This window comes from Ooceraea biroi, chromosome 8 (assembly GCF_003672135.1).
Source record: "Ooceraea biroi isolate clonal line C1 chromosome 8, Obir_v5.4, whole genome shotgun sequence".
Classification (NCBI taxonomy): domain Eukaryota; kingdom Metazoa; phylum Arthropoda; class Insecta; order Hymenoptera; family Formicidae; genus Ooceraea; species Ooceraea biroi.
The window spans coordinates 15,570,574-15,582,861 of record NC_039513.1 but is presented as its reverse complement, the minus strand read 5'-3'; the positions used below and the strand labels follow the sequence as shown (position 1 = coordinate 15,582,861).

General features: G+C 43.6%; 4 protein-coding genes across 6 annotated transcripts; 2 read left to right on the top strand and 2 right to left on the bottom strand.

Moving 5' to 3' along the window:
* The first annotated feature begins 225 nt into the window (after window positions 1-225).
* Window positions 226-3,618, top strand: LOC105280207 (ATP-binding cassette sub-family B member 8, mitochondrial). Of its 3 annotated transcripts, XM_011340537.2 has the most exons (10): window positions 226-482; window positions 638-965; window positions 1,037-1,204; window positions 1,319-1,732; window positions 1,809-2,120; window positions 2,194-2,417; window positions 2,503-2,677; window positions 2,809-2,987; window positions 3,063-3,210; window positions 3,297-3,618. In XM_011340537.2, exons 1-10 carry the CDS (start codon window positions 421-423, stop codon window positions 3,375-3,377), a joined length of 2,091 nt encoding a protein of 696 aa, XP_011338839.1. In that variant the 5' UTR covers window positions 226-420; the 3' UTR covers window positions 3,378-3,618. The 3 variants fall into 3 exon arrangements, with proteins under 3 accessions (XP_011338839.1, XP_011338848.1, XP_019887493.1); XM_011340546.3 differs by lacking the exon at window positions 226-482 and having other exon boundaries at window positions 764-943; XM_020031934.2 differs by lacking the exons at window positions 226-482; window positions 638-965 and having other exon boundaries at window positions 1,063-1,204; window positions 1,298-1,732.
* A 138-nt stretch (window positions 3,619-3,756) lies between these two features.
* LOC105280345 (protein PFC0760c) lies at window positions 3,757-8,121 on the bottom strand. The gene is made up of 2 exons (XM_026971703.1): window positions 7,807-8,121; window positions 3,757-7,576 (listed from the first exon to the last, which is right to left on the bottom strand). The coding sequence occupies exons 1-2, from the start codon at window positions 7,897-7,899 to the stop codon at window positions 4,001-4,003; spliced, it is 3,669 nt and encodes a 1,222-aa protein (XP_026827504.1). The 5' UTR covers window positions 7,900-8,121; the 3' UTR covers window positions 3,757-4,000.
* A 191-nt stretch (window positions 8,122-8,312) lies between these two features.
* On the bottom strand, window positions 8,313-9,825 carry LOC105280233 (TM2 domain-containing protein CG10795). Its single transcript, XM_011340575.3, has 3 exons — window positions 9,435-9,825; window positions 9,073-9,154; window positions 8,313-8,837 (listed from the first exon to the last, which is right to left on the bottom strand). Exons 1-3 carry the CDS (start codon window positions 9,634-9,636, stop codon window positions 8,561-8,563), a joined length of 561 nt encoding a protein of 186 aa, XP_011338877.1. The 5' UTR covers window positions 9,637-9,825; the 3' UTR covers window positions 8,313-8,560.
* A 190-nt stretch (window positions 9,826-10,015) lies between these two features.
* Window positions 10,016-11,644, top strand: LOC105280218. Its single transcript, XM_011340557.3, has 3 exons — window positions 10,016-10,448; window positions 10,642-10,895; window positions 10,983-11,644. Exons 1-3 carry the CDS (start codon window positions 10,180-10,182, stop codon window positions 11,402-11,404), a joined length of 945 nt encoding a protein of 314 aa, XP_011338859.2. The 5' UTR covers window positions 10,016-10,179; the 3' UTR covers window positions 11,405-11,644.
* Window positions 11,645-12,288: the final 644 nt, after the last annotated feature.

Sequence of the window (12,288 nt, the reverse complement as noted above, 5' to 3'; positions counted from 1 at the left end):
TCGAAACGTCGCCATCAGATACTGAAATATCAGGCGTGACTGTTATTTGCATATAATTATTCATGTAATTATGTTAATTTTCAGTTTATTACCTTACGAAGTGCGTACGTACGTGAATGACGCGCAAGAGCAGCAATTGCGGACTACTTCAGACGGTACACGAAGCACCATCTGTGGCAAATTCGTGGGACTAAATGGCGAACGTAGAGCTGCCCTTGGTAAGTTATTATTAGTTAACCTTCTCGATTGATCTTTGAAAGATTCTTTCTTTTCGTTATGTCTGTGACATGACGAATAATTAGGGTAACCGTTAATAGCGATACACTGCGTTGACGTAAAATTAATGCGACACACGACAATTAATTAAATAACGAATATCAACACAGTTTATGTGATACCGGCACGAATTATATTAGAAAAATGTCAATGTTACGTGCCGTGATGTTCAAGTGTCACAATAATCATCCTTCGGTGATTTCACGGTAATTTGGAAATATAAAATAAAATAGAAACAATTTTGTGAGAGTACAATTTATACAAAAAATTCTGTCATTGCTGTACACAATGATTTATTTTAACGAAATGATTGAATTTATTATTTAAAAATAATGCTGTGTTAAATTAACGTCTGTTTTAGGTATCCCTTTCAGAGATACGTCCTACAAGAAAAAGGGCGAGACGCCTGGGCGGTAGCGAAACGTGAATTTACCAAGAGTACTCGAAGGTTTGCCAAAGAAAGTGCGAATGACTCGAAGCTCTCCTCGTACGTTCTTAAATTCGGTGGACTCGGGATAACGGCAACCTGCATCTGGAAATTCCGCAATCCAGTTGTGCTGTGCAGGGAGGCTACGAGAATAAGCGACATAAAGCCTGACAAAGTCGTCGAAGCGACTCTCCCTTTCGAATGGAAGACATTTTTCAAATACTTGTACCCACATATTTGGTATTTATTATTAGCATTGTCAGTAAGTACACGAGCCTTACAAGTCACGCAAGAGACATTACCACATGATGTACCGTCATCCTCTACTTACAGAGCGCGATGATAGTCGCACTGTTAAACATTCGGATACCGCAGTGTGTCGGGAGCGTGATCAATGTACTGACTGAGGAAATTTTTCAAAACAAAAGCGATTCCATGAAAAAGCTGATCGTGCAGCTGGCTCGGCCGGCTTTCGTCCTGGTGCGAATGTACATCGCGCAAGTATGTGAATTAACTTTAATATAAATTTAATATTAAAATATTTAATATGAAATTTAATATTCCATGAATATATTCCATAAATTTAATATTTAGCTCGTGCATCCATCCTTCTAGGCATTCTTCACCTTCGTATACATCTTCACGCTTTCATATGTCGGTGAAAGAGTGGCGGTGCACCTGCGCCAGGACCTGTTCAAGTCGATCATCATGCAGGACATAGCGTTCTTTGACAAAACTCGTTCTGGTGAAATAGTAAGTCGACTGACCAGCGATATCCAAGATTTCAAAAGCTCATTTAAGACCTGCATGTCCCAAGGCCTGCGGAGCCTCACGCAAATTATCGGTTGTTTTGTCTCTGTGATAGTGATATCACCGCAATTGACTGCAATTGTCGTGTTCAGTTTACCACCGATTATTCTTGTCGGTACCCTTCTGGGGACGAATCTGCGCAGGCTGTCGATGGCGGCGCAGAATCAAGTCGCGAAGGCGACCGCCGTCTGCGAGGAGGCCATACAAAACGTTCGAACGGTACTTACGGTTGAATAACTAGCTAGCTACAGGAAGTGACGATCTCGGATGATCGCATCTCGTTCTTTCGTTCTAGGTAAGAGCTTTCGCCACGGAGGAGAAGGAGATCGAGATGTTTTACGAGGAGGTCGAACGCTCTTCCGAGCTGTACGAGAGATTGGGTTTCGGCATCGGCATCTTCCAGGCAGGGACGAACCTGCTGCTCAACGGCATCCTGCTCTCCACGCTGTACTACGGCGGGCAGCTGCTCTCCCTGGGACAGCTGTCGCCGGGCAATCTCATGGCGTTTCTCATCGCCACGCAAACCATACAGAAGTCCCTGGGCAACCTGTCGGTGCTCTTCGGGATCTTCGTCAGGGGACAAAGCGCGGGCGCCAGAGTCTTCCAGGTAGTTAGTCTTGATCACGAAAATTATAACGCGGAAAACTCACGGAAAGTGTTGATATAAATTTTTTTTCTAGTATCTGAATTTGCCGCCCTCGCCGATGATGACCGGCGGTGACGTAATCACGGACGTGTCCCTGGCGGGGAACATAGTTTTCGAGGATGTGAGGTTCAGCTATCCTACTAGGCCGGATCACGTCATTCTGAAGAATTTCAACCTACACGTTCCCGCTGGAAGCACGGTGGCTATCGTCGGCACGAGCGGCAACGGCAAGTCGACGGTGGCCGCGCTGCTGGAAAGGTACCGTTCACAACAATCGTGCGAGGTATCTGGGTAGCTTCTTCGAAGTTCTCGAGACGAAACCAGCGGACGAAAAATCTTGCAGGTTTTACGACGTCGACGAAGGCTCGATCACCATCGACGGCCGCGACATCAGATCGCTCAACTCGAGCTACCTGAGGGGCCGCGTTCTGGGCTACATCAATCAAGAACCCACGTTATTCGCCACCAGCATCATGGAGAACATTCGGTACGGCCGACAGGACGCAACGGATGGAGAGGTGAGATTAAAATAATTAATGTTCTTTTAATATTTATTTTAATTAATTTATTTTAATTTATTTTATTTATTTTATATTTATTTTAATATTTATTACTGCAACCTTTTTCGCTCCGATTTTCGTCGATTCAGGTGATCGAGGCGGCTAAAGAGGCGAACGCTCACGAGTTCATAACGAAGTTCCCGGACGGTTACGAAACGGAGGTCGGCGAGAGGGGCACGCAACTCTCCGGTGGGCAGAAACAACGGGTTGCCATCGCCAGAGCTCTGCTGAAGCAGCCGTCCGTTTTAATCCTCGACGAAGCGACGAGGTACGAGTAACGGTATGACGATTTCTGTGCTCTGTTAGTCCCGAGTGCTCATCTGCTCGTTTGCGTGTTGTTCAGCGCGTTGGACTACGAGAGCGAGAGGGTCGTTCAAAAGGCAATCGAGAATGCGACGCGGGGCAGGACGGTGCTCGTGATCGCTCACCGGTTGAGCACTATCAAAGACGCTGACGTGATTGTCGTTTTGCGGCGCGGCGTCATCGTCGAGGTATGTCCGAGTTGATAACAATAACGTGCAACGTCGTAATCGTTGTTGGATAGTGCACAATAATGTAATAACGTTTGTTTTTGCAGATGGGCACGCATTTCGATTTGATCAAACGGAAAGGCGTGTACTACACGCTCGTTAACGAGCAGGAGAAAGAGAACGTGTAACGACAGCGTCACTTAGGACATGAAATTTCTATCGGTGCGAGGAATCAATCGGAAAGGAGTGTAATCGGTAATAGTTTTGTTACTTTTACTTGTTTTCTTTTTCTCTGTATTAGATGAAATCTTTTCTGTGTGTATGTATACCTGCCAGTATACATGCAGGATGATGTCACGTGAATTCCTCGTAATTACAGAAACAGGGAACAAACGTAGCGAACATTTTTAAATAAATTATTTTTTCATGTATGTTGCTTGATATTGTTACACGTACCTTTTAGCGATATTCCTGCGTACTCTAACAGAGATAAATTATATATTCTTGAGTAATTTTAGAAGAAACAATCTACTTGCAACAGGAGTGTGATTTTCAATTTTCGAAGGCTTTCGTAGTATTTTTTTTACAATATTTTCTTTACTTTATGTAATCAAATCCGTGTCTGAAGTAGCTGGTAAATTTTGCATTGTGACTGCTGTCGCGGTCACGTATTTCGAGGTCAAAGTGGCCGAGTAGAGAGACTGGTCGTCGAAATAGCTGACATGACGGAATGCGATGCGTCATTGTGCAGTCGTGTCGTTGATCCACGTCGGTGACTTATCTTTTTTTTTCTTGCGCTTCTTCTGTAATTTCAGTCGGATTCTTCGGCTGCAATGGTCGACATTTTGTCGGCATCGCCAGGAACTGAAACATCCTCGATTGGTAACGGCGATTGTGTAGCTTCTGAGATCTCCAGGGAAGGATTTGCCGTGCCGTGCGCAATTGCTTCAGTAGCGGAGTCAAACTGTGATGCGTTATCTATCTGCGATACAAAGCTCGGATCAGTGGTATACGATTGATCAGAATCGATCGAAACGTCGCTAGTTACATCGTGCGATGTTGCACTCTCCTCTTGCTCATCATTAACGGTTCTAGGTGAGTTTTCCACGATCGGATCGACTTTATGTGGAGAGTCTAATGAAGAAGAAATGGTACTTTCTGGTGATATCGAGGATTCATCTGGTTTGTTGGCCGGTGTGTACGATTTGTACAAGGGTTCTGTGCTCTCAGGCATTGAAGCATCTTCGATTGGCTGCGTAGACGTGTTGTCCACGTTATCATCGTTATTCTCTTCATTATCCACTGATCGTGGATTATCCATTATACTGTCAGGAGTCGTAGAGACAGGGTAACCATCGATCTCGGGATCGATATTCCTCTTCTCTTCAAGTTTAGGTTCCTCGATAGGCTGCGTAGATGTGTTGTCAATATCATCATTATCTTCTTTATTATCCACTGGTTGCAGATCATCCATTGCACTGCTAGGAGTCGTAGAAATAGAATAATTGTCAATTTCGGGACTGGTATTCTTCTTCTCTTCGAGTTTAGGTTCCTCGATAGGCTGCGTAGATGTGTTGTCTATATCATCATCATTAGCCTCTTTATTATCTACTGCTTGCAGATTATCCGTTGCACTGCCAGGAGTTGTAGAGACAGGATAACCATCGATCTTGGGATCAATATTCCTCTTCTCTTCGAGTTTAGGTTCCTCGATAGGCTGCGTAGATGTATTATCAATATCATCATTATCCTCTGGTTGCAGATCATCCATTGCACTGCTAGGAGTCGTAGAAACAGGATAATCGTCAATTTCGGGACTGGCATTCTTCTTCTCTTCAAGTTCAGGTTCCCTGATAGGCTGCGTAGATATATTGTCCATGTTATCATCGTTTTTCTCTTCATTATCCACTCGTGGATTATCCATTACACTGTCAGGAGTCGTAGAGACAGGATAACCATCGATCTCGGGATTGATATTCCTCTTCTCTTCAAGTTTAGATTCTTCAATAGGCTGCGTAGATGTGTTGTCAATATCATCATTATCTTCTTTATTATTCACTGGTTGCAGATCATCCATTGCACTGCTAGGAGTCGTAGAAATAGAATAATTGTCAATTTCGGGACTGGTATTCTTCTTCTCTTCGAGTTTAGGTTCCTCGATAGGCTGCGTAGATGTGTTGTCTATATCATCATCATTAGCCTCTTTATTATCTACTGCTTGCAGATTATCCGTTGCACTGCCAGGAGTTGTAGAGACAGGATAACCATCGATCTTGGGATCAATATTCCTCTTCTCTTCGAGTTTAGGTTCCTCGATAGGCTGCGTAGATGTATTATCAATATCATCATTATTCTCTTTATTATCCTCTGGTTGCAGATTATCCATTGCACTGCCAGGAGTCGTAGAGATAGGATAATCGTCAATTTCGGGACTGGTATTCTTCTTCTCTTCGAGTTTAGATTCTTCGATAGGCTGCGTAGATATATTGTCCATGTTATCATCGTTTTTCTCTTCATTATCCACTCGTGGATTATCCATTACACTGTCAGGAGTCGTAGAGACAGGGTAACCATCGATCTCGGGATTGATATTCCTCTTCTTTTCGAGTTTAGATTCTTCAATAGGCTGCGTAGATGTATTATCAATATCATCATTATTCTCTTTATTATCCTCTGGTTGCAGATTATCCATTGCACTACCAGGAGTCGTAGAAACAAGATAATCGTCAATTTCGGGACTGGTATTCTTCTTCTCTTCAAGTTCAGGTTCCCTGATAGGCTGTGTAGATATATTGTCCATGTTATCATCGTTTTTCTCTTCATTATCCACTCGTGGATTATCCATTACACTGTCAGGAGTCGTAGAGACAAGGTAACCATCGATCTCGGGATTGATATTCCTCTTCTCTTCGAGTTTAGATTCTTCAATAGGCTGCGTAGATGTGTTGTCTATATCATCATCATTAGCCTCTTTATTATTCACTGGTTGCAGATCATCCATTGCACTGCTAGGAGTCGTAGAAATAGAATAATTGTCAATTTCGGGACTGGTATTCTTCTTCTCTTCGAGTTTAGGTTCCTCGATAGGCTGCGTAGATGTATTATCAATATCATCATTATTCTCTTTATTATCCTCTGGTTGCAGATTATCCATTGCACTGCCAGGAGTCGTAGAGACAGGGTAACCATCGATCTCGGGATTGATATTCCTCTTCTCTTCGAGTTTAGATTCTTCAATAGGCTGCGTAGATGTGTTGTCTATATCATCATTAGCCTCTTTATTATCTACTGGTTGCAGATTATCCATTGCACTACCAGGAGTCGTAGAAACAGGATAATCGTCAATTTCGGGACTGGCATTCTTCTTCTCTTCAAGTTCAGGTTTCCTGATAGGCTGCGTAGATATATTGTCTATGTTATCATCGTTTTTCTCTTCATTATCCACTCGTGGATTATCCATTACACTGTCAGGAGTCGTAGAGACAGGGTAACCATCGATCTCGGGATCAATATTCCTCTTCTCTTCGAGTTTAGGTTCCTCGATAGGCTGCGTAGATGTATTATCAATATCATCATCATTAGCTTCTTTATTATCCACTGGTTGCAGATTATCCGTTGCACTGTCAGGAGTCGCAGAGGCAGGGTAATCGTCGATCTTGGGACTGGCATTTCTCTTCTCTTCAAATTCCTCGATAGCCTCTACTACCTCATCATTTACATTCGTGGTGTCGTGCTCTTTGGACGTTTCAGCGGTTTCCTCAACGTCTCCTTCTGCAGCGTCTTCTTTGTCAGAATTCTGAGACTCTAGGTTCTCGTCCGGCGAGCCTGGAACGCAGACTGCGTAATCTACCGAATCGTCGTTTTCGCAGCCGGGCATGGCAGCGCAGGTGCCTCTGTCCGCGTAGTACCCCGTGTTCCGCGGACACTTGTAGACGCTTCGGTAGAGCTGACGGCCGTTCGTGTTGCACGTGTAGAAGACGGAGCAATGGTTGGGCACGGAGAACCGGCCGGGTTTCGCGCAGTCCGGCACGCTATTCTGATCGTAATGCTCGTGATCATCCGGTTGAGTCTGTCTACTCGTAAAGCATCGCTGACGACGGCTGTCGAAGATCTGCCCGCTTCCACATTGCGCCAGGATAGACCTGTCACGCGTGCAAATGTGGTAATACAAGGAGCTGGTGCAGTGTGATTTCAGAATGTTGATGCCGCACGAGCGGCCCTTCTCGACGTGAAGTATCCTGCCGCCCCCGGGCACGCTCAGGCATCGTCCTTTCTCCTCGTCGTAGAAGTGATTCAGTCGGCAGTACTGCACGATGGGCTTAACTGCTCGACTATAGCGAGACACTTGCCGATGAGGATCAATGAGGCCTTCGATGTTATCAGTGTACTGTAAATTTTTTTTATATATAAAAATTCGGATAGATTTAATACGTGTTTCATTAGAAAAATTGATGTAAATGTAAAGAAGAAAGGAGTACTTGTAATATTTTCATCTGAGAATATTTTAATAAGGTTTGTTTTTATTTATGGGTTCGTTAATTATTGGCACTTTTGCAAGAGCTTTATATTTTTTTCAGAAAGTTTATGTAATGTAATATATACGAACAAATTACTCACCTCGGGACTGCTCGACGAGTAGTGAGTCGCTGTGAGTAACAGTACGATTCCAAGTGATAGAAGTGGAAGTATAATTTTCATGGACGAAGTCATTGCGTAGAGCGGTTCGTCCCTCGGCGACGTCTTTGAGAATATACCGATTTAATAAACCGCCTCTGCCTTTTTACCTCGTATGATGTGATAATGTATCTTTAAGAAACTCGTCAGAGAGTGTGCGAGCATGTATATTTTCGTATCGCAAACGTGCCGCTCAACAAGTGCGCACGAGGGAAAATGGTAACATCCATATAATAACAAATGATGCATCCGATTGTGTCTCTCAGGATTTCCGAGAATCTGACGTGTTCGTGCGCACAGCATTGTTAACATGTTTTGGCAAGTAAAGTGAATGAAAAAATAATTCGTTCAGGATTGACTGAGTCATCGTTGTGATATTTAAGAGCTTGAGCATTATCGTGCGGAGGAAACCTGTTCAACGTTGAACAGAATAATGAAGCATTGATGTAAAAAAAAGAGAGCAAAAGTTTATTACTTAACTAGATTAATATATACGTAAATCGGTAATAAATTTTTATATACAGAATTTCGTTGAAGTGTGTGTCTATACATTAACATTCTTATCCCCTAGGACAGTATCCTGATTGATTTACATTGAAGTATCAGCGAAATAGGACTCAACTCTAGGATTGCGCACATCGTTGCTCGCGGCAAAATTTCGAAAAAATCATTCCTGCATCGTACTCGCCGTTCTCACTCAGCAGTCATACTGTGGCACTCTGTACGTAAAATTGTTACTCGTCACAATGTTAATCCCGGCACCATAATATGGCATCACGTAGTGGGAACCGTCCGCCGGGCCTACAACCTGCGTGGCTATCAATATTACATCAGCGAATTGGCCAAGGAAGAGAAAGCCGAGCGTGCTCAACTTGAGTAAGCCCAGAGCTGGATATCCCAGGTAAAATCGATCCGCGCCAAACATGCCAAGGAATATGGACAGCAGTAACGACGTCTCGAAGGAATATCCATTTCTGAAAGCGATAAACCTAAAGTGAAGAAGTCTCAAAAGGAGAAATCTTGAAGCTATCCAAGTTAGAGCAAGAAGTATCCAATTTTTTCATCGAGAACATTTACAATGATGCTTACTTCGCTCTTTTGATTTTATTGTCTATGCATTTACTGCTTTTAACTTTTAACATTTGAGCTAGGCTTTTGATGATAATGACGTTACATTTTATGAAACATTCTGAATTGTACAATACTTACGTCCACTTGCAAGGTATATCCTTCTTGAACGTATTGTTTTTCGTTTCCGTGCAAATCAGGCCATCGGCAGCTAGACAGAGCACTAGCAAAAACAGATTCATAAATTCGGTGTGTCTCACGTGAATTTTCTAATATATTTCTTCGGCACAGAAAATCAAAAACACAAAAGTTTTAATTGAACACTCTACTTTCACTCGTATCCTTGCCGTTATGAACGAACATGCATTTCATTGTAAACGTATATGGAACAAAAGGATCTAGACCAAACGGATAATCGTACAAAAACGTATTTTTTTCTAGAGTAGAGGTTAAGATACGGTTGTCCGATAACATTTCGACTTTGCTGCTCAGATCGAGCCTACCTTTGGCCTTGTTCTCTTTGGTGCAGCCGCGCGGTTGCTGCGTCTTCGGGTCTATGAAATCGTAATCGGGATGCGGACAGATGTACTGCCCCATCCGCAGGTTATTGCAGTCGATCTCGTACGTGTAGTCCACGCCATTGCACAGCGCGATCACCGGCAGCAGGACGAGCAGACCGCTAAGAAGTTCCGTCGAACGGGACATGCCGTCTCATTTTACGCGACGTAACCTCGTCGATCGCACTGTCGCCCGACATTCACCGTATGCACGTACGTACACACGCGCGATCACGAAGTGACTGCTGATGATCTCCGCATCTTTCCTAATACCTTGAAAGGTTCGGTACTATTCCTTTATCTTTTCTTATTGGCCTGTTAGACGCTGAGCCTGACGCCGTCCATAACAATTCACGAATTCGATGAAACGTCAGCAGCGCGACTCCCTGTCGTCCCTTTAAAAAAAATCGGGAACAGAGCAGAGGCGCCACCTACCGGGATCAGGTGGAACTTCTGAGTCAAATGTTTGTATCTTTAGAGAGGCGCCTACAGAATGGTAATGTCAAATTCAAATCTATACGTAGGATTGCATAACTGCAGGCATACAAGACTTGGGGGGAGGGGAGGGGTGCATTCTAATTTAAAGACTGAAGATCTCTGAATTATGCTCAATACCGACGCAAGGAAAACACGTGCCTCGGGAAGTAAAACAATCGAATGATGCCCGTGTGTCTTTCGCGTACGTAATAAAATGGCATCCGTGCCTCTGCGGGGCACACGCAAGACGTACAGCTTCGAGGAACGGAAGATCCTGATATCGCTGATAAACAAGCACGTGATCGTCGAAGACAGGAAGTCCGATCCGATCTCCATATGTAAGCGGAAATCGGCTTGGTCGCGAATCGCCGGCGAGTACAACTCGATGGTCGGGCCACACGGTGCGCGCTCCGCGATGCAGCTGCGACGCTGCTGGGAGAACATGAAGGCGTGCAAGCGCCTTCGCGATGAGAAGAGGTCTCGGTAACTACACCTCAATGGAATCAAGTAAAATTTTCATTGGAGTTCTGCTCCAATTTTGCCAAAATAAATTTAGTAGTTTAATGCATTAAATGCTTTATGTTTTATTAAGAGGAAATATTTTCTTAGCTAAGAAGAAGAAGAGCTAAGTAAAAGAAAATAAAGATTTAAACGTATTGATCTCGTGATCGTTTAGCTGCGGTACGAAAGCGGTTTCCCAATCGATCAAAGACGAGGAACGAGAGAGGAATCAGTGTTGGGAGGATATAACTTGCGGTCAGAACACGTCGGAAGCGCCAACGTCCACTGGAACTGTCGGGCTACCGCCAAATGTGGTTTTCGAACCGAAAGATTCCGAGCCGTTCACGTTACAGAGCGTTTGCACCGCCGCCAGGCCACAAAATCTAAGCTGCGCCAGAAGAGACGTGGACAGTCACAGAGATTTGAGTTGTGAGTAGAGATTTCAGCCCTTCCTCTCACATTTGTCTAGCAAAAATTAAAAATAAAATTAAAAATAAAAATAATAATTTCGCGCAGTTAGTGCGTTTGGCCAAATGATTGCCAGTGGCGACAAGTGCGACGTCGTTGCACCGCTCCACAGTTCGATGGATTACTGTTGCGATGGAGCTATGAAAGTGAACGTCGATTCGCCGGTGATCGATCAACCGGCAGCGGACGAGGGGCTCGAGAGAAGTCGCGCGAATCCGGGACCAAGTGTCCCGTACACGTTGGTCTCTCCCTCCGTCGTGCAGGAGCACAATCGCAAGAGGAAATCCGCGCAGCAGGAGGAGCAATTGCACGTGCTCGCGCTCTCGGAGGCGCAGATGAAGGTCGACATCGCCGCCATGCTGAAGGAGGAGGCGAGGATCAAGCTGGAGGAGGCTCATTATCGCAAGGAGGAAGCCAGGCTCAGGATGCTGCTGTTCACCTACAAGTTGGACAGAATTAAGAAGGATTGAAGAGGAAGATCGAGCAATTCCGTCGAACGCGGCGGTTCCCCATGTGCACGGCGTGTTCTCGTAAATCCGTGTTACTTTCTTCTCTCTATTTTTTTCGCCGTCAAAGATCCTCGGCGTTCCGCATCAGTGCTCGAGAACGAGATGTGGGGAAATAAACGCAGTTGCCTCTATCCATAATATCGATTTATTTCTTACATAAATGCAATTAGAATATAATCGTAATAAATATAAATCTGATTACCTTTTACTCGCTAATGAGTAAATAACTCTTGCGTCATGTGATATTGTTTCGCTCGTAACGTGACCGTTGCGACTTGAATGTTGCGACCCTTTAAGAGAGTCGAGGAAATTCTGAGATTAATGAGAAAAGCAGAGGCTCTGATGTCTATTTGCAGTATATATGCTCGAGTCTCAGAGTCGCTTCTGAGTAAAGTACAAGAGTACGCACAGAAAACTCGGGGGGTGCTTATTTCCTCTTTTTCTTCTAAGAAATGAGACTGCTTTTTTTCTTATTATATGTAGTAAAATGAAAAATTTCATTATTTTATCATGCTGCTATAAAATTAAATATACACTACGAGAAGTTTCTTTGTATCAAGAATCAAGATTTCATTAACGATAACATTTTCCTTGCGACATACAGATAAGCAAATAAAGATTAAATTTCTCTTTTAAAATTTATATATATATATACATACACATCTCTTGATTATTTAAAACGTAGAATGCCGCATAAAACTGTTTCGTAATAATTTTGAAATGTTGCTTGAGGAAAAAGATGATATCTTCAAAGTACTTTTAGTAAACTTTCACAAAGCAGTGTCTCTCATCTCTCTCTATTTTTCTCTCTCTATCAAGATTTATTAATACGTCACGTGGCAGAT

Bases quoted from the DNA above. Each gene is read 5' to 3' on its own strand.
- LOC105280345 (XM_026971703.1), bottom strand. From the start codon at position 7,899: ATGACTTCGTCCATGAAAATTATACTTCCACTTCTATCACTTGGAATC. The intron at 7,577-7,806 runs GTGAGTAATTTG...AAAAATTTACAG, and splicing joins ACTCGTCGAGCAGTCCCGAG to TACACTGATAACATCGAAGG.
- LOC105280233 (XM_011340575.3), bottom strand. From the start codon at position 9,636: ATGTCCCGTTCGACGGAACTTCTTAGCGGTCTGCTCGTCCTGCTGCCG. The intron at 9,155-9,434 runs GTAGGCTCGATC...TGTTTTTGCTAG, and splicing joins CAAAGAGAACAAGGCCAAAG to TGCTCTGTCTAGCTGCCGAT. The intron at 8,838-9,072 runs GTAAGTATTGTA...TATCGCTTTCAG, and splicing joins GATATACCTTGCAAGTGGAC to AAATGGATATTCCTTCGAGA.
- LOC105280207 (XM_011340537.2), top strand. From the start codon at position 421: ATGTCAATGTTACGTGCCGTGATGTTCAAGTGTCACAATAATCATCCT. The intron at 2,678-2,808 runs GTGAGATTAAAA...TCGTCGATTCAG, and splicing joins AGGACGCAACGGATGGAGAG to GTGATCGAGGCGGCTAAAGA. The intron at 2,988-3,062 runs GTACGAGTAACG...CGTGTTGTTCAG, and splicing joins ATCCTCGACGAAGCGACGAG to CGCGTTGGACTACGAGAGCG.
- LOC105280218 (XM_011340557.3), top strand. From the start codon at position 10,180: ATGGCATCCGTGCCTCTGCGGGGCACACGCAAGACGTACAGCTTCGAG. The intron at 10,449-10,641 runs GTAACTACACCT...GTGATCGTTTAG, and splicing joins CGCGATGAGAAGAGGTCTCG to CTGCGGTACGAAAGCGGTTT. The intron at 10,896-10,982 runs GTGAGTAGAGAT...AATTTCGCGCAG, and splicing joins CAGTCACAGAGATTTGAGTT to TTAGTGCGTTTGGCCAAATG.